A 19,994-nucleotide genomic window follows, 5' to 3' on the forward strand; every position below is an offset into this window, starting at 1 on the left:
GTATGCCACTTCCCCTCCTTTAAGATTATCCAATGAGCTGCGTATATAATGCACTTAATCACGGCGTGTGCTTCAGACAGCGGATTTAGATGGCAACAAAGGAAATGCGACGTGGGTCAAAAATCGCCCTTTTGTCCATCACGAAAAGATTCTTTTGAGAAGGACTACACGATGGAGTCAGTCTCACGGTCCGTAAAGCGGGCACTGCCTGGGTCTTTCACAGGTGGGCTACACGGACAAACCAATGGGGGTGAACGTCAGTGAAATGCGATTCCATGTGAGATATCAAATACAAAGATTAAGAGGGCAGACGTTCGCTACAGTAAGCAAAGACATCCTCTTTGGATATCAAGTCAGGGTCGAGAGGTGATGATGGTGGGCTGCTTGGGAATTCGAAAACCAGTAAGGGGAACTGTGTGTAATAGCAAAACCGAATGTCAAGACAGTGGAAGTAGGCAAGACTGAAAGAATATTTCAGATACTTGTACATTTGTAAGGCTCTAATATATTAAATCTCTCAAAAAGGTAAATTCTTCATTCCAGGAGAGAAATAAACATTCAAATAAATGAAAGCCTCATTAATCCATGTGAAATGATTTTCCCTAAAAAGTTTACACACACATTTTAAGGATGAGTCCTTCAGCCAATTGTCCGAACTTCGAAAAACAAAATGATAAAATGCATCAATACGAGTATCAAAATTTTGTCTTTTCCCGACATTCCAAAAATAAAAACAGGATGAGCTTAACTACCACAACGATTTTTTTTGGTGATCGAGATAATTATCTAAATTATGTGATTTACATGTTCTATTAGGAATTGCTTGTTGAAACTGTTTCGGTGTGTTTGCATTGTTGTAGCGATTGAATTAGTAGTAATGACCTTTTTTGCATCATAAATAATGGCTCTGAGCAGGTTGTGTTTATACGTGTGTCAAGTAGTTAACAAAAAATCAGCAGAGTATCACTAAACAATTTAAAAATCAATAGACTTCCATGTCCTTGTGTGCTGAAGATATTTGACATTGGAAAACAACACTAAGCAAAAAAAAAAAAAGATATAGAAAATTCAATATCTAACTTGAAAAATACCGCAATATATCTGGAATCCAGCTGAGAAAAAAGAGAGGAAAATACCAGTCCTTTAATTTTGTCAGGCTTTTCCCTCACAGCACCATCCACTCGTCATACCGGCAAAGCACCGGCCAACCACTCCAAACGTGGCCGATGGGAAAGTGGCTCACCGCGGGCTTTTGTGTAAGAGTGTCTCGATGGCCTTGCCACGTTGGGTGCATGGTGGCAGCCTGTCAATGGGACTAATTGGCCGTGGCTTAATGAAGTCTTCCCTGCCAAGATCCAAGAACTCTTATTTGCACCGCGATAATCACTCAAGTTTTAGCGCATCATCACGCACAAGCTCACTTTACGGAGCTGGATGATGTCAATCCTCTTCATTGTGCGATAGAAGGGAAAAGACGGTTGATAGGTACTATTTAAAAACTTAGCTTATTCTTCGCAGGTTAATATACATTATAAGGAACAAGTATTTTCAACTTCAGGCAAGTATTTTAAAATGTACATGTATTGTATTTTAAATTGCCGCAAATCAAGTGTACAATACTGTTATCTGTAATCCTTTAATTTAGAGGGCTTCCTTTCACTTCACTTGTTATCCCATCGATCTAGGTTAGCCTGGCGACACCAATGCAAAACAAGACATGTAAGTCATTGATCTAGTTTGGTTTGAACATGATGAACTAAGCAAGTCTTTGGATCACATTATTCCCCTAAATTCAATCCGATATTGCTACATTTACACCTTTCAAGAGGTAGGTCTTGAAATTTGAGTTTGTGATCGATTACTTTCAATTGATCCAGACATTCCATTCTGGACCAAGATGCTTTAGTATCGTTATATCCAATTTGCCGTATACATTTTAATCTGCTCAACTGACATTCATCCTCTAACAAGACTCAAAATGCAACAGAAGTATAGCTCTGTACAACCTTCGTTAAACATGTACATCTACATGTATTTAGGTCCGCATGTAATTAAGTTTCAAATATAAATGTTTGGACATAATAATCGACATAGTAAATAACACTACCATAATCATGCTTTATGTACAATGCCACCATTATTTTGTAAGAACGATACGGTTTACACAATCTTATCTATACATGAAACAAGGGAGGTCCATGTTTACATCTTAAAAAGTTACCAACTTCACCCACCCCTAAATTAAAAATCTCTCAAATACTGTTTTTCTATTAATCAATAGTTTAGGTCTACACAGTGTTTTTCTATTCTTGATGGCCGACATAAAACTGAAAAAGGAGAAATTTAAAACAAATAACCCAATCAAGCTCCAAGACGTACAATATTGTATTGAAATTTTGTTCCATTACACATTATTTTACTCAGTAAAATATTGGTTGATTTAAGTTCGTATTAACACCTCGTTAAGCATACACATCGAAGAACATAAAAGTGGACGTTAGAGCCGGAAGGATGCCTGCAATTCGAGTTCCACCATTGTACATTATACATATACCTGGCCATTACAAATGCAGCCTCTCTTTTCTTCCAGTACTGTTGTTAAATGGTCGTATCGGTTTATTTTTCTTGCAAAATGGGGGTTGTAGTCGAACTTAGTTTTTTCTTTTTATTCCATCGGCAGTAGCTTTAATTAAATTATACACGTAGTAAGCGCGCGCGTGTCTCGCGTCAGCGATTGCGCGCTTCTCATGGGGTGCATTCGATTAGTTTCCCTGAATACACTAGTGTTACACGCAAGGGAAGCCTCGAAATGAGGGTAATCGAACGCTACAGTGTACTCACCAGGGCACTCTTGGAAAAAAGGTCAAGTCCCCGCCACGTTCCATAGTGTACGTCCATGCACGAACAGTCCGTCCGTGACGTCATTACACTCGGGTAGCCTCCAGAGACCCGCTCGCCAGCGCCGGGGTAGTAGTGGCTGCCACCAGGGCAGGCACGAGGATCACGTGATGGCTAAACGAACGCTCTCGTGTAAGTTTGATTTACACGTATAAGCTAATCGAACGCACCCATGGTAATTTTCCTAAAATGCGTCTATACATGTATATGCATTGTTGGAAATGGCGTTCTTTCATTGCTTTCTTCAAAATGACAGCTTGCCAGAAAGTAATTTCATACGGAGTTTAGTCCAACAACCATCTTTATACCAATATGCTTTTCAAGATTAGTTTCGTCTGCTACTTTCTGGACAAGATGGACTGGCTACGCCAACTTTCTTTCCCTGTTACCAAGATATCCTTTTTTTGCAGTCCACGTTTTATTGTGAAGGAGCATACACCAAAATGACAGTCATTAATATGCATTATCACAACTTTAAACGTTAAAGCGAAGTCCGAGTAACCATGTAATAGTTGTCTTACTTCAAAATAAAACATTATCGTTGTGCAGTCTCGTTCTGTTCATTGAGGCACTGGCGCCATTATATGCTGTGGGGGTAAGCCAGCAGTTATATCCTGTCCAAACCAGGAATAATGGTAATGTTGTGCCAGTTGCTGCTGTTGATAAGGGAAACTCTCACCATGATTCGATCGTAGAGCCTGACCTAGGACTTCCCCACTGTAATCCCAGGATGGAGTTGGATTGGAATGGGTGGAATTGCCCTCACCGTTTGGTAATTGAGAAGTGATGTTTTGTGGTCGGTTGTAGCAAGATGACGCCCTGACAGGCTGGCTGGAAGATTCAAGAGAATGTGTTCCGGTATCTTGAGGACTCAATGTATCTGGGAGGGTAGGAGTCTGTGATTGGTCTTGTTCCGAATCCAAACTACCTGTACTGCTTGTGGGCGTTGCGCCTTGCTGCTTCAGTAACTTTTTGTACTTAGAGCGTCGGTTTTGAAACCAAATTTTTACCTGGAATTCAATGAAAGCGAAACTAATTAAATGATATTTACATCTTGGTTTATAATTCTTTAATTTGGTTAAGGGGAGTCAAGTTTGCGTAGTGCTTGTTTCCTCGTCCTCCACCTCTGTGTTCCGAGTTCGATTTTTGCAATGGGTTATCCAAGTGTATAATTATGCATCCAAAAAAAGAGTTATCCCAGATGCTTTTATAGGACTGTTGGAAACCCTTTAGCTCTTCTTTTAGTAATGCTTGTAGTTTTTGTTGGGTGGTTGCGGTATAAAATGCCGCGTTGAGTGTTTTGCGACACAAACTGGCTTTAACACACATACCTGTTTTTATTTCACATCGAAAAACTTCTCCATATTTCTATAAAGTCTATAAACCTTTAATGGAAAACGGACTCACACTTATGCTGTAGCATTGTTCTAGTAAAACCAATGCGAGTAAAGTAAATCGTAATAAATTATGCATGTGTCTGGCTTATGTTGAGCCAAGCACATCCTTAACCAGTCTTCTCTTTGCCAGCGTGTTTGTAATGGGTAAACCCAAACTTGTGCCCTTTTTGCTAATTAAGGAGCCTTACTGGTCGAGTTCGTCCTCATTAACGTTATCCCTTGAGAGTCTTGACTACCAAACACAAACACTGCTTGATGTAAAAGTAGGCTTGCTATCTCCTGCACAGTGTCACAGCTTGTGTGGCACAGTAATTGTTCACCCACCAGGGGCGGAGTTGCTTGTGTTTACGTTCTGTTAAGCACCCTCTTTGTCCTCCACTCCAGGTTTTAAACGGGGTTTGGGTTTTTGTTCAGGTTGTGGTCAGATGGTCTGAACATGGTCTGAGAGTTATTTGTTTATGTTTGTGACATGAACCTTATGGATAGAACTTGGTCGGGGACTTGGTAATAATATTTTTGCAGTGCAAAACTAACAGCATTTGTCCAACATTGAAACTCAAGCGATTGTCAAGTAGCTGTGTTGTAACCGAGCTGTACATAAGTGGTATCGGAGGAAACCGTTAGGAAGACACGTCATGTATCACCCTTCATTCGTATTTTTTTCAATTTTCTCCAAAGTGCCTTAATTCATGACCATAAGTATCGGTATACAATTGTCCCACTCCATTCTTCAATCTTTTCATGTCGCCGGGTAATGGAATACTTTACAGGTCTTGTTCTCAAAGCTGCACTGGGGACTCACCATAATTTCATGGTAACAGAGATATTTGAAGTCAAGAGTCCTCTACGTTTAGACACGTATGAAATAGCGTAATCAAACAAACTAATAAACTGATTAACTGTTCTACAACATTCAGCATTTACGACTTGAGCTTCCAAGATGGCAGTAACACTTGAACATACAATAAACTTAACTGAACGAACATACTCGTGATTTATGCCTCAAACGTATTTGAAAAACCTGTTTATTAAAACTTGTTGACAACAAAAGAAACAGTGACAAAAAACTTTAAAATTGTGTGGAAATTAAGGGTGCCATTGAGATCAACAAAAAAGTGTCTTTGTTTCACGATACAATGGCATTCTTCGAAGTCTCTATCAACCATTGAGAATGCACTGCCAAATGTAAAGACTAACCTGAGTTTGAGTGAGACCAAGGGAAGCAGCTAAGTCCGCTCTCTCAGGTAACGCCAGATACTGTGTCTTGGTAAATCTCTGATTGAGCTTTTGTAGTTGCAGGCTGGAGTAGATGGTTCGTGGTTTCCTTAGCTTCTTACCCTTGCCGTTGACTTTAGGCAGGGCCTGATCATCGTCATCTGTATCCAAAATGGCCTCTTTCGATTGAATGGGGTATTCTAGAAAAATCGTAATAAGTTAATGGAATTATGATACTACCCTCTGCTTTGCACGCAAGTTTTGAGCACTATGTTTTGAAAAGTGTGGACGGATATCCAGTTTAGTGCCAAGGTTAGGGTGGGCACCACGCTGACTACTGCAATGATTTTATTAGGTGTTGTGCAGTATTTTCAAATGATATCGACCAGGAGAAGTAAACTGAACGATGAAAATTACATCTTACAATACTATTTGTTTCTGAAAAGAGTAATTGTTCTCTAACAAAAAGAATCCCTGGTGGACTGTTTAATATATCTTACTTTGTCTTTCTCCCGTAGTCAAAAATTATAAGAAGAAAAGAATACCGTTAAATGTTTAAAACATATACATACATTCATGTGAAAATGATTCGGTAGTAACAAAAGTTTTAGGGACTTTGAAACTTTGAAGACTCGCCGTACAAGTTCAAATAAATGTTTTTCGAAGTACTTATTATTGCAGTGTTGCAGATTAGGGTTCTCGTTTTAACAAACTTAAAACATTGGAAATGTATCTAGGCTTGTTCACAACTCTCAAAAAGATCAGTAAGATGTAAGGGCGAAACGAGTGCAATACCTTCTCTTGTTTGCGGCGTGTGATAGTGATGGCTGTAAGCTGAATGATGATTGTGACTCCCCATCGGACTCAAGGGAAAGGAATATCCGAGATGTCTGACGGGGTGTTGCATGGACGAGGCGGTCGCGTTGTATGCTGTCTCCGGAGTGCCTGTAACTGGTTCGCAGAACGACCTGGGCGTTGGGGTGCACTGCATACTGGGGTGTGGTGGAACAGCATACGGAGATGGTGGTACCGCAGTTGAACTGCATGTCATCGGGGTGGTAGGCGCTGGCGGTCCACCAGTAAAATGATGGTGAAGCTGATGGTACTGTTGGAACTCCGTGAAAGCTGATTTGGAGCTCGGTGAATCGAAACACTCGAAAATTGAATTCATGACGGGATTACCTGAATTTAGAGCTTGTTACTGAATGCAGCCACAGACTTAAAAGACTTTGACTCGACGGGTACTTCTAGTTGTAGAAATGGAACCTTCTTTAAATGGCAAAATTAAACATTCTAACAGTTTTGTATCCCGTGTTGACGTATCTAGATGGTGGAAAATTTGTATTTCAAGTTTGTTCTAGGTAATCTTATTGTTGTTCTCCTGTCTATTTCATCACCGAATAATCTATTTTAACTGTCCTCACCTCACGACGATTATTTCACGATGAAGGATGTACAAAACATTTCAACTATGAATAAAATCATGCAAGCAGGTCCGTCTGGTTGAATCCATTAGAATTTGCCTTATAAAGAAGCGTAACAGGTGCGGAAGGAATATTCACAACTTCCACAGATGGTTAGAGTTAATCTGCGAGATATCTCCTAATGTTTCCTAAACATCCTGCTTTATGACGGTAAACAAAAAATCGACCATCCCGTTGTATGTAGTTGTCCATGTTTGTATCAGGTCACGGGGTGTGCGTCCTATCTCCTCGTGTTTGATTGGCTTGTCCACTGAGAGAGATCCACTGGAGCTTATTACCTCTCGATTAATATTTCATTGTGTCTGTATATAAGCCTCCAGAGCTTTGGGAAGAGCGTCTTGGATGCAAATCTAGTCGACCGGCTTCGTCAAGTCCTCTCGGTCTATTGCTCTTCTCAGCTGGATGTCCTCCAACCCTGTCCCAATACAGTTCTGTCTTAATTCTTTGGAAGCCAGCATCTACTGTACCAGGCAATCTCAGGCAATAAAACACGAGCAAGTCACACAAAGTACACCAAGTACAATGGTATCTGTAAACGAATCTGACTCCTTCTTTTCATGTTGATTAGCTTTATAAAAGCTTTCGTCTCTGTGTAACCCGCCGGGTATCTGTAACTCCTCTCACCGTAAGGGGGTATTCATCGTCCCCTTTTGACCACAGAGAGGCATGGCCTTCCCCCACTACCCCGACCGCAACGGCTTCTTTAAAGACACTAAACTCAGACAAAAAGGGGAATGCCAGGGCCCAAAGAAAAGACGAGTTAAGGCTTTGGAAAAATGGGCGGCATGGTGGCGCCTGCTCTGAAAACGCCTTTACACATGTTCTTTCACTCTGCATTATCATTGCAGTCGGACGTCCTTACTGTGTGTTTTTCTCTCCTTCTTTCTCACCAGCAAGACATTAAGCCGCGATTGTCTTGGTGGCTGGTGATGCATTGAGCCAAAACATACATTCTGAGAAAGTATTTTTTTCCTGCATTGTTTTGTTGTGTCCAGTGTTTCTGTCAACAACGTACTGGTGGTCATCTGTTATGGTGCGTGGTGTCATTTGTTGACAACATTAACTGATGAGTTTAATTACCTTTGGGGAAAAACACGCCTGTTGGCTACTGCTCTTCTAAGAGCGACCAATGAGGTTGTCAGATTGGGATAAAAAAGATAAGTGATTGATGAGTTTGTCCCTTGACACATGTAGGGTGGTACTGGTGGTATGTAGTATGAATGTACCTCAACGGTGAACCAAAATTCAGAAGGAAGGAAAGTGACTGGTTTTGTGACAGCATATAAATTTTTAAGCGATTCCCAGGGTTTCACCCTAAAAGAGCCGGTTATATTTTGAAACTTAGGCATGAATGTGCAGACATACATACATATATATCTTACAGGGTGAAAATGAGGAGAGAGAATTTAAAGAGAAAACGCCCTGGGCGATTTGTACAGAGAAATGTACTGTAAAATCTAACGTAATTTTCTTTCTTTGAGGTCGATGCTTAGTGTATTTTTGGTATGTGATCCTGGAGGTATCGTTAAATAGGTCTTCAACAGGCTCACCTGCTCAAATGAAATGCACTAATACATGTACATGTATGTGTTCAACATAATTATTGGCAAAGAGCATATTTAGCATTCGTGCTCTTTATAATTTGCAATACTTTAAAGTCCAGATCAGACAGGGAAGCTTTCTGTGATATATTTTGAGTCAGAAAATCTCAAACTAAAAAGGTCATCTTCTATTTTATTTCATGTTATAATTATAAATAGGGTATAGGATTTGAAGATGTAAGGCACTCAACAGCTCCTTAAAAAAAATGCTGAATGGGTGGTTTCAGCTTTCAGGTTTTTTTTCTTGGGGCGCATTTTCTTGTGTTTCTGAGGGCTGAGACTGAAATAAGGGCTTTCTGCTTGCTTTGGAAGGGAAATGAATTATCCCTCCAAAACAAGTAGCAATCTATCATTTATCCTAAGCAATCCCCCAGGAGAGAGACATGGCCCCACTGCCCCTGGATCGGCCAATGAAGCTAAAAAAAAATTATTCTACTTCTATCAGCTTGAGGTCTCTCAATGACAAGGCACGTGGAATTTCAAATCTGTCCAAACTTGTCACACCCCCACACCTATCGCGACACCTGTACTCAAATCATAAGACCAAACAAACTGCAAGCACGAGAAGAAACACTGAGCCTGTGCACATTGTTAAAGATGCCGTCCTTTTTCTTGTCTTTCGTGCAGTGTTTCATATTAAAACTTCAAGTAGAGTGTGGTGTTAAAAGTTATTTACATGTGGAATTTAGGATAAGACAACTTTTCATCAAATGTTACAACTATAGCATACACGACAAACTCTTAAGAATTCGTTCACAGCTCAAATCTTGCTTTACACATGTACATTTTCAGATTTTAACCTTGGAGATTAACAGCCCCTATGGCTGACCCAGTTTTATAGCCTGTATAGAATCAGAGATACAGTACGTACAACTTTCTTCTTGTCCTGAACTCGCATGCAAAACGGCTTGTTCTGGTTCATTTGTAAATTCGCAATTGTTCCTTTGCAGTCTGCCTGGCACTAAGTGATGGAAAAACGACACTGGGGAAAAATTAGTAATGTTTGAACCGAAAACTTGTCATACTCAAGGCAACATCACTTCCAAACTGATGTTTAACAAGCCTTCGAGATTACAATAACTTCTAAACAACTTAGCTTGCACCAGCAAAACTTAAACGAAGGAAAATATGAATTATGATGACATTTTTGTCATAATTATCCACATGAGTCCGATAATTTCATTGAAATGCCTTCGAACGTGTGGGTTTTAAAAAACCAAGATATTAAGTGAACTTGAGTAAAAGCCACCCGTTTATGAACATTAGTGTTACTGTGTAGGAGACCGAGGGTCAATGCCAAATGGTGAAGGCATCTTTCTGAGCCAAGGGGTGTTACGCCGGTATCCATACTCTCCATTGAATCCAAATATTGGCTTGGCATCTGACAGGAACTGACCATGTCCATTGACCTGCTCGGTTGAGTGACCAGCTGAAATAGGTGAGCAGAAAATATGTAGGATTAGGGTTCATTAATTCCAGCAAAATAATGGAATCAACCAACAGTCCAGTAACCATGATGGCTATTACATGTACATGTATCTGTGCACTAAACATGTACATGTAAGAGTAAAGAACCCGAGTAAATATCCTCGGTAGGTTTGTCTTGCAGATACACATTGTTTTTAAATTTACTTTAGTTAGTTGTGATTACCGTGCCATTTTTTACTTTGCCTTTTGTTTTAGAGTGGGGAAGGGTGACCCCCTCGCTCCCTAGATCTACACTGATGAGTACTTCCTTAAACAAGCCTGGCAAATGCCATACCTACCCCTATTTAGATTACACAACTGCCCTGTTGTTATCTGATGAAAGATCATGAAATAAGTGTACATGTACATGGTATTAAAATTCCTTTCAAACATTGCTCTCCCTGGGAAGCCATCTGTTCGGTGCAATGGATGCACAAATCTTAACATTTCAAGTCACATTTTGACTCTGAACATGAAAACAAACCATCACCAAGCACATTAAAGTGATCAGTATGAGTTGCTTTTCATGTATAGTACTGTGCACATGTACGTAACTCCCTTCCCTCCCTCCAAACATGCCAAATGTTTTATGCCACATCAGACATACATGTATGTCATTTCTTTTGTAATATATCTACTTCTTGTTATAGTTTTCCTACCTTTAGCTGACCCAGGTGCTGCATTCCGTGCATGCAAATATCTGTAGCCAGCCCCTGATTCAATGAATCTGTCAATTACAGGCCCATCAATGGAGCAGCCACCTTTGTCCTGTTGGAATTTTGAAAAATGATTAGAATATAATCAACTGCTAATGTGATAATGATCCGTAAGCTGTAAAATGTAGGCATATTTCAAAACTCTGACAAGAGGTGGTACATGTAGCAAGTTCATTCGCAAGTCCAAGCAATGCACCCACCCCTTTTCCCCAAAAGCTAACCTCAAACATACACACTCGATCACAGTGTATTAACTGATTTTATTGCATGTAATTCAAATTAAACAAGCCATACAAAATAACAGATGCATAAAAATGGACAAAGATGTTGACTAGAGAAGGACTTAATGTGCGTCTGTGGAACGTCTGTGGAACATCTGTGTTCAAGGGGTGCTGTAGTCAGATGCCATTTATGTCGTATTTCATAAACATGGTGGGGATTTTTCAACAAAATCCGACTGGTAAAAGGAACTTTATACATATGTTTCCGTTCAAGCGAGCATCAAAAGCGATATTATGCTCTGTATATTCTCTGCTGACTGGGCCTGGGGAATACGAGTTGACTCGGGTACCAGCCAACCTGGTTATGAGTTACCTCAGGTGCGAGTTGACCTGGGTACGAGTTACTGTAACTTGGGTGCATATTTTACGGTACGAGTTGACCCATTTCGATTCACGGTGTTGTGAACAAAATTGCACTCTACTACTATGATATACATGTAAGTAGTCAAATGGTTTGAAAGTATTACAGAAACACAGGCATCACCAGGATGTTGTGGGGGGGGGAGGAACAGCCCACCTACATGTATTTAGTGCTTATAGATGAAACTCAATAGATACCTGTTGATACCCACTTTGGAAAGCTAAATCCCCCTCTTAAGCCCAACCTTGATCCACCCCTTTCAATCACCTTAAAACACAGAAAAACCTTTTACAAATGTACTGTATACATGAAAATGGTTCAACTTATGAAGAATGTACCTGTTCTAATTCTTAAAAAGACTATTAGTATTACACGTACCATGACATTTGTCTAAATGTTATCCAAAGTGTAGATATATTCAGCCCCTGAAATACCAGAATCATATATTTTCTAACAGCATTTTGTGGATCAAAGATCCAAAACAAGTATTTACTGGTAAAAGTCTAATGGGAAGAGTGTTTACCTGTTTTGTCTTCCGTAGGGTTTCATCAACCTGCTCTCTGGCAAAATACACTTTTACATGCTTGTCTTTTTGTGAATTATAGGGGGGAATCGCCGGCCCAAGTTTCGGCTGGCAGTGGGAATAGTCCTTGGCAATGGAGTCCACGGCTATGCAGTCCAGCAAAAAATTCTTCTCTTTTTCAGCTAGTTCTTCGTGGGTTAGCTCTGGAGGACCACGGGGGGATTTTGCTGGCTTATTCCGTGGGGATTTCTTGGCTGATTTGTTTCCCACTGCTTTATCGGGCTTCTCTGTAGCCGTCAGTGGGCTACCTGGTGTGGCCAGTGGTGTAGTTTCGATGGGCACTTCTGCCTCGTCAGACATATTCTCGATACTCAAAAGCAGTGTAACTTTGTTCTCAAAAGCAAGCAGGGTTCTTCAGTGAACTCGGGCTTTTCGTATTGGGTTGGGTAGCAAAACCGTACAATACATGTACACGCGGTACGTACATGTACAAACACGATGTACCTGTTACACATGTAAACACCGGTTGCATATTTGCTGCTATTCACGCAAAGCGGCTATCAATCAGTTGCTAGGAGACACACCTGTGCATTGCTGGAATATAACGATTGAGGGCGCTGTGGCAACTTCCAGCGTTTTGCCTTACGTGGAAAAATCGATGAATGTTGTGACATGATTGTGCAGCCGAAAACACAGTTGGCTAGCAGGGCGTGGGGGAGGAGTGCTTGCCCCCTTGAACAATTTAAATAGTGGAAAATAATGAGGGAAGACAAAGAAATGGAATAAAAGACCTTAGTAAGAGCGTGTCTTCGTTTTTTACGCTTTATAGCTTTACCTTGTAAGAGTGAATATGTTTCAATGATCCGCGGATGTCTGAAGCCAGCGTGATTTGCAAAAACTTCCTTATTCCTTGTTTCTGGAAGTAGCCCCTAGCATGACTGTCTTCAGCAGCATCGTACGGTCGTATCAGTGGCTTGTATTTGGTAGCTTGGTTAGTAGCTACTACACTATCAATACAGTACCGCTTTCGTCTCTCTGCAAGGTCGACTTCTTCTGGAGGAGCGGGGGCGCGATGCCTACCCGCGAGTGTGTTTAGACTTTGTGGTGAGAACTTTGGGCAAGTCTTCTGCATCAATTGGTTACTTAAGGATTTGGGCGTTACGTCACGCTGCTTCTCCTTTGTTGAACCACGACAACCATGGGAGGCCTGTGGGGTACATCCATATCTTCCCTGTTCAAAGAAGAAATATATGTCTTGATGCTTTTGCTACGTCTTCCTTGATTTTCTTTAAAATTGATATGTAATTCCAACCAAGCTCACCGAATTACTTTGTCTAACAAAATTCTCGCCATCGAAATTAATTTTAAAAACTTTAAGAAGCGCGTCGCATCATCACATAATGACGGAAGCAAAATAAAATTTCACAATTTTCTTAATTAAAGGTAATTCCTGTCCTTTTGGATTTTTGAAAATATCTTATTTTGTTTGCAAAGATTCCCATTTTTATACTTGGAGGAGCAAGGAGCAATTGGTCAGTATTTTGAAATTGAATTGTCTTGATTAAAGTTAATCTCAAATATCCAAGCTTTACAAGCCTTTATCCACATCAACAGTTTGATGTCAGACCATAGCTTACCTCTAGTTTGAGCAGTTCTCTTATTGTTTTTTTTTTCAAATGGAAATTGATGTAACAAGACTATATCCCATCGTAATTTTTAAAATACAACTTGCTTAGGTTACAAAAAATGAAATTGTTGATCGTCCCCTCCCGACCCATCAAAACTCCCCGACGAGGGATTGCAGGAATTCAATTCTGTGAACAAAATTATATTCACGTATAATAGACAGCAATATCTAAAATCGGAAACTCTCTGGTATCGTTGGAAATCCATGTTCATGCAGAATTGCAGATCTATTGGCTGCGCTGGCCCCGTAGGCGAGCTAGGGTTACATTAATGGTGTACTATTTTACGTCACACTTTTCTGCCTCTCTGTAGCCTCTTTCAAGGCGACACAAGTACGTGACGCGAGACGGTTTCCTTGCGTCGTGCCATTGCGTCGCACCGTCGCCTTCTTTCCATTGCGTTTGTACACGCACAACGCGTCGCGTCGTGTGCTGTCGCACTTTGCATCATGGTGTTGATAAAGCGCCTTTACTGCTTTCCTTCATTTCCGTCCCCCGTGCTTGCAAAATACATGCCGGAGCCACAAGTTTTGATTTTTTCTTGTTTTTGTTTCATCCATTCATCAATTTGAATTAAATTTTGCCATATTTCATTGAAAAAAAAATAAAAAAGAGGACGTTGCTCTCACATTATAAGTGTAAGCCCAGAATTCGTTACTCTTTAACTACCCGACCAATCCTTGTTCCAATTTCCGTCTAATTTCTTTTTAAGACAGCTGATGAAGTTCCCATTTGTGGTAGATTTGTAACGTATAGATATTTCTCTGTGGTCCATCCCGGCAATTTCCAAGTAGTACTCCCACTCCTCCAGACGAATTGTGTAGGCCTACAATTGTAAGACCGTAAGCTTGACCAAGGGCTTAGGAAGTTACCACCCAGCCTGCACTATATCATTACCCTCAGGATGTTACGTCTTCAATCTTCCTTCAGTGTAGTCTTCCCCGTTTACTTTATCAGCACCATACTTTCAATGATATTAGTCCGTGTTTTTTTAATAAAACACTGTAGACCCTACTACCATTGTGACGGTGTCTTTTCTTCAACTCTGTTTGGCCACTCACATAATTTCTCGTCAGACCTCCATATCACATTACCAAGCACGTAATAATGATTGATGTTTTGTATCTTAGAATGTGTTCACAAATGATTGTAAGAATGATCAGAATTAGAGCAAGAAAAGCTAAGCCATTGTTGTGGCTGACGATAATGTCATTTATTTCCTGGAGACGATGCCGATTGATGGTCGCAACACTCTTTCTAATTACATTTGATTTAAAAAAATAAAAATAAATCAAAAATATCCCTTTCTTTAACAACTCATTGATAATGAAAACACAAAGTCAGAAAGAATGCATGAAAAAGAACAACAGAATCAGGATCAGGTATGTACTACGAAAACTCGTGGACGGAAATGAAAGAAAACAGTAAAGACGCCCTTCATAAACACCATGAAGCAAAGGGCGACAGCACGCGTCGTGTCGCGTGTCGTGTCGTGCGTCGCGTCGTGCTTCGGCCGACGTAGTACGCGACTCACTGTACGACATACAACACGACGTGCGGCGGTGCGGTGCGACGCGACGGGCGACGAAAGGAGTGACGTTTAGGCAGAATAAAATGCAATAAGGAAAGACATAAGACAGCACGACGCGACGCACAACGAGTTGTGTGTGTACAAACGTAATACAAGAAAACGACGGTGCGACGGGACGCACGACGCAAGGGAGCTGTCGTGCCGTCGCGTCTTGTAGTTGCATTGCATTGGAAGAGGCTAGAGAGAGGCAGAAATATGTGTCTTAAATAGTACACCATAAAAGTCAGAGTCCTGCTGTCACACTCTGCTTGTACATCTGACTGGTATCCTGTCTTCATGATGCAAAAGAGTGAAAAACTCACTCCCGAAAAGATTTAGTCCCTAAAAAAAACCCATCCCAGCAGAGTGTAAACCATTCTATAAAAAGAGTAAAAACTGCTTTAAAGTGAGTAAAAACCTCTACAAACGAGTAAACTTTCCAATACATGTATACCAAGGAGCCATATAAAGGACAATTCGAAAAAGAGTTGTCCTTCACACGGCTCCTCTTTTAGTGTGATTTTCACTCTTTTCGAGTGATTTATCAGAGTGAATTTTCACTCTTGCGTGTAGAAAGCTGTGCCGCACCCTTGATCCTTGCAGTGCGTCCATCAAAACGTTTCCCAGAAACCTGATTTACGTGACACCAGATTAATTGTATGACAAGGCTTTGCATCTAGGGTCGAGTTCGGGCGGCCAGTTCTTGACACAGTTTGCTTGTTCTCGCGCTCGAACGGCTGGAACACGACCCAGGAACACTGTTCCCGAAACAGGATTACACACCACCTCCTCGTCAGGGTTTTACAGGAACACACGGAAAACCCCGAGAGATTTTGATTTTTAAACCGCTGTAAGAAATTTTGAGATGGCTTACAAAGCCGGAGACAATGGGGTGTTTTGCAAAATGAACAATATCAATTTTCCACAACACAGAAATGAATGTTCCTTTTTAATTAGAAAAGAATTCAGGCCAGTTACCCTAGCATGAACCCTCCAAAATCGTAAAGGACGCCGCCATTTTTCTTGTAGTACTACAACCAGCGATAACAGTTTTACGCTCCCGGCGTTCGAGCGGCCAACCCACAAATAACATATCGAGCTGTTCGTGAACATACGAGAACAAGCCGCCCGAACTCAGCCTAGACGTTTTCGACTAAACGTGCGCTCGAACATGACGGGAGGAGTGACATCAGATTCACTACATGACAAGGCTTTGCATCTACACGTTTTCGGCTATAAACTAATACGATTAGACGCATTACTGCGGTGGCACCTCACTCACACGCACATTCTTCAGCTTGACGCGCGTGTCCATTTGGCAAATCACGACACCCTAGTGGTTGAAGAGGCATGTAACGCGCGCATACCATGTGTCTACGAGTGTTGTACCACCGGTGGTCGAATTACACTATACGTTTGCTCGAACTATGGCGGGGTGTGCTTGTTGTTGTGACAACTTGCCTAGAGGCTCTAAAAACATTTCAAAAATGTTGACTTTGCTTCAGATCTGCCGCTGATCCTGTATTTGTTCAAACTATATGAAAATGATTTTATCTTTGGGTCAAAAGCACACAGTTTGACACTTCTTGCGCAAAAATTAATTTTTTTTTCAATGGAGCTACACATTTGAGAGTCAGTGGATTAAAAGTTTTCTAAGCTGTAGGCAAGCTGAAAATTTGCTCACTGCTGTGCAGGGCATGTTCCGCCATTAAATTCATGTACATGCCTCCGCACTCACACCGGACATTAAATTAACAATGCCTCAGATCGCATCGAGTGAACGTTCGCCATCTTTGAAGAAGTAAAAAGTATCAGACACTTTGGAGCCAAGAAAAAAAGAGAGTATAAGAAATGGTAAGGGTTTTTTAGGTGAGGAAAAAATGTGTCAAGTTTTATTTTTTCCTGTCAGGTTAGTGGTATCATGAGGGGAAACCTCCCTCACTACATATACCCAATTTTCTGGGAAAGGACGATCTGCAGTCTTTTTTTCATGTGGCCATATACAATTGCAGACTGGATCTGTGCTATCGAAGTCACATTCCTTTGGCTTTTTCTCAAGGAGGGTGTAATCTTCAAGAGTTACAAACACACTCTGTTTGTCGGTCTCTTTGTGTCGCTAATGCATCTGCAAACATTTTGACCAAATGTCCTTTATGCTCCTTCTCCTTGGGCAAACCCTTCAATAACAAACGTTACATCGTTAGAAGTCAATCAAAAAAGGCTTAAGTACATGTTCATTCTGTTTCCTGAGAAACGTTGCGGGCAAGGTCCTAAATTAATCATAATATAATATTAAAACACCAGTGAAGTGTTTTGGCGCGACTTTGCGAACTTGCAAACATTGCTCCTTTTTACGATAACCATGTGACTACGTGGGTCTATTGTAAAATCAGTTGTTTCTTTGCATCAATCGGTTTACAAGTTAAACAAGTTTTCATATCGATTATTAGAATTAAATGTGAAAATGAATACAAACCAAATAATTAGCCGCATGAGTAAAATCGATGAAACTGGGGTACGCCTTGAAATTGTATTTGATTGCATTTCTCATGAATTTGAGTAGGAAAACGTATCAATAAAATATCGTTGGTAATCAGAAGTGCATCGCTTGTATGAAAATTACGAATATGTCCAAAAAGTAGTGATTCGACATTCTAAACGCTGCTTGCCAGTAATTTAAACTGTAATGACCGTAAATTTAAATACATTTGCTGCTTTATTTCCTCATCGCAAGCTGAAGTTTTTTAGTTGATATAACGACATGATTCTTCACTAAATTCTAATTTTGCACCAAATGAATCGCTCAAAAACTAATCAATATTACGGGTAATAGTTTTATTATTTTAAATAAAAAAGTTAGTATAAATATTCCTATCTAATTTTAGCGAAAGTTGTTCAATTTAATATCAAGCCAATTCTAAATCGTTAATAAGAATGATCTTCAAAAGAGCACTCAAAAATCAAAAGCAGGCATTCGATTTCGTTGTTAAGTTTTTTTTCTTGAAAAATGCTCTCCGATTTTATTCATATTCCAAAAGTCGTGTTGTTTATTCATGTTCGTTAATGGATTTGAAGCAGGTATTTGATTTAGTCAATGCGCCATCTCGTTCCACTTGTGGGAATTCAAATTCTTTCTGAGTGATTAGAAAGTTTTTGCTGGATTCTGTATTGCATCTGATGTTCCAAGAAAAAGGTTTAACGATGGATGTTGAGAGAGCTTTTTGTCAAGGTGACATCGTACAAAAATTATGGAGGCTGGGTTGTTATAGAAAAGTGAGCATCGTAATTTGGGGAAAGCTGATTAACGTTTTGCAGGGCAATATTTGTTCTTTTTGTGTTTTAATGTTTACCCGGCATTTGTTTCCCTGAACGTTTCTTAACTTTTTCATATATTTATTTTCATTTGAAATGATCCGAATAATCAGATACGAAACACAAATGAACAGCATCAATACACACATCAAACAGTAAAACAAAAATTTCCTGATTTGACTCAAGAAATAGGCGTAGATACAAACAAAACAAGACGCAAGGAAATCATTTACAATCGTGAAAACAATGAAGCAAAAATACCATACAGAGCCACTAACAATGAAAGACCGTGATTGCTTTAACTTCTCCAATACTCCTAAATTGAACACTCAGAACGTGAAATAGATTTAGTTCAAGTGAAAAAGGAAATCTTGCGCAGGTGAAAGATCCTATGATCATCGAAGAGTTTTAATTTGACTGCACCTATTATTGGAAAAAGGCAGCAGATATTACTCTGAAGAATGGTGATACTGTTGTCTTGAATGCCCATTAACGAGTGGAATGACGGAAACAAAATTGAACGGCAAAGCTAAATAAAATATGTGCATGAAAACGAATTTGAATGTTAGGATAGGGGAAAAGAAACCCCATAACAAAATAAGCCGTAGCGCCTGTGAGAATGTAAACGTGTGTTGGCCAAAATGAGTGGATCTTTGCTGAACTGATCGGGAAAACCTTTAATTATTTGACTCATGCACTTTTATGATTCAGACCAGCATGGAAATGAATATAATGTAGTTCTGCACCCCGCATGAGCTTGTCATACCTTGTCATCCAGTGTCTTGCGTAAGAGCGACTGTACCATCGGTGATTTGAAGTAATGACGTGCGTACGGATCCGTCATAGCGTCATATTTGGGAATGATATCGGGGGACCACTTGTAGCGTTGTTTTTCGACTAGAATACAGTCTAGTTTAAAATTCTTCTCCTGTTCAATAAGACGTTGGGCTGACGTTGTTGATGGAAACAGGGCAGGGGCTGTCTCAATGTGTCCTAGTGGACTACTCAGAATGACGTGTGAATGAACAGGCTTTGCCATCTTGTAGGTCTCGTCCACGTCGACGTTTCTATGCTACAATGAAATGGAAAACTGCTACAAAGAAAGTGTCCTTAACGAAGAATGGAATGACTTACTCGCTTTGTTGGTGAAATTTGTGCCCACAACTGTTCAAACTAATTTTAAAATGAATAGTAAACATTTTTTTCTGTTCTGTTGACGTTTGAACGTAAAGAGAACAAGTGCCTCATTGGAAATATTTTGAAGCATTTTTATCCGTTAATTCTGTCTTCTGCAGAAGAAGAGTAACAGCCACATATTGAAGTGGACGTAATACTAAACAAAAGCGGACATCGCTGTTGTAGGGGATATAAATGAGAACATGTTTCGGATGACTTAAGGATGACTGCTGTTACATTTAACTGCTGGTATGAAATTGGTGACTGGAAGGATAGCATAATAATAGGCCATTCAAACAGAAAAATCA

The 19,994-nt window shown here is 40.2% G+C and overlaps 2 protein-coding genes across 3 annotated transcripts; both read right to left on the reverse strand.

Annotated features, from left to right (window-relative positions):
- Positions 1–482: 482 nt before the first annotated feature.
- Positions 483–8,559, reverse strand: LOC110976996 (homeobox protein DLL-3-like). 2 transcript variants are annotated; one of them, XM_022230764.2, is made up of 3 exons: positions 6,306–8,559; positions 5,493–5,671; positions 483–3,908 (listed from the first exon to the last, which is right to left on the reverse strand). In XM_022230764.2, the coding sequence occupies exons 1-3, from the start codon at positions 6,679–6,681 to the stop codon at positions 3,459–3,461; spliced, it is 1,005 nt and encodes a 334-aa protein (XP_022086456.1). In that variant the 5' UTR covers positions 6,682–8,559; the 3' UTR covers positions 483–3,458. The 2 variants fall into 2 exon arrangements, with proteins under 2 accessions (XP_022086456.1, XP_022086447.1); XM_022230755.2 differs by having other exon boundaries at positions 5,493–5,710.
- A 149-nt stretch (positions 8,560–8,708) lies between these two features.
- LOC110977011 (uncharacterized) lies at positions 8,709–19,564 on the reverse strand. Its single transcript, XM_022230771.2, has 6 exons — positions 19,277–19,564; positions 12,779–13,174; positions 12,590–12,675; positions 11,944–12,355; positions 10,722–10,830; positions 8,709–10,024 (listed from the first exon to the last, which is right to left on the reverse strand). Exons 1-6 carry the CDS (start codon positions 19,547–19,549, stop codon positions 9,864–9,866), a joined length of 1,437 nt encoding a protein of 478 aa, XP_022086463.2. The 5' UTR covers positions 19,550–19,564; the 3' UTR covers positions 8,709–9,863.
- Positions 19,565–19,994: the final 430 nt, after the last annotated feature.

The sequence above is a fragment of the Acanthaster planci genome, linkage group LG08 (genome assembly GCF_054643075.1).
Source record: "Acanthaster planci isolate LZ-2023a linkage group LG08, COTS_SCS, whole genome shotgun sequence".
Classification (NCBI taxonomy): domain Eukaryota; kingdom Metazoa; phylum Echinodermata; class Asteroidea; order Valvatida; family Acanthasteridae; genus Acanthaster; species Acanthaster planci.

Bases quoted from the DNA above. Each gene is read 5' to 3' on its own strand.
- LOC110977011 (XM_022230771.2), bottom strand. From the start codon at position 19,549: ATGGCAAAGCCTGTTCATTCACACGTCATTCTGAGTAGTCCACTAGGA. The intron at 12,676-12,778 runs GTAAAGCTATAA...AAATTGTTCAAG, and splicing joins AACATATTCACTCTTACAAG to GGGGCAAGCACTCCTCCCCC. The intron at 10,025-10,721 runs GTAGGAAAACTA...CACCTATTTCAG, and splicing joins AGCACCTGGGTCAGCTAAAG to CTGGTCACTCAACCGAGCAG.
- LOC110976996 (XM_022230755.2), bottom strand. From the start codon at position 6,681: ATGAATTCAATTTTCGAGTGTTTCGATTCACCGAGCTCCAAATCAGCT. The intron at 5,711-6,305 runs GTATTGCACTCG...CGATTTTTCTAG, and splicing joins CACGCCGCAAACAAGAGAAG to AATACCCCATTCAATCGAAA. The intron at 3,909-5,492 runs GTTAGTCTTTAC...ATTGAATTCCAG, and splicing joins TTGGTCTCACTCAAACTCAG to GTAAAAATTTGGTTTCAAAA.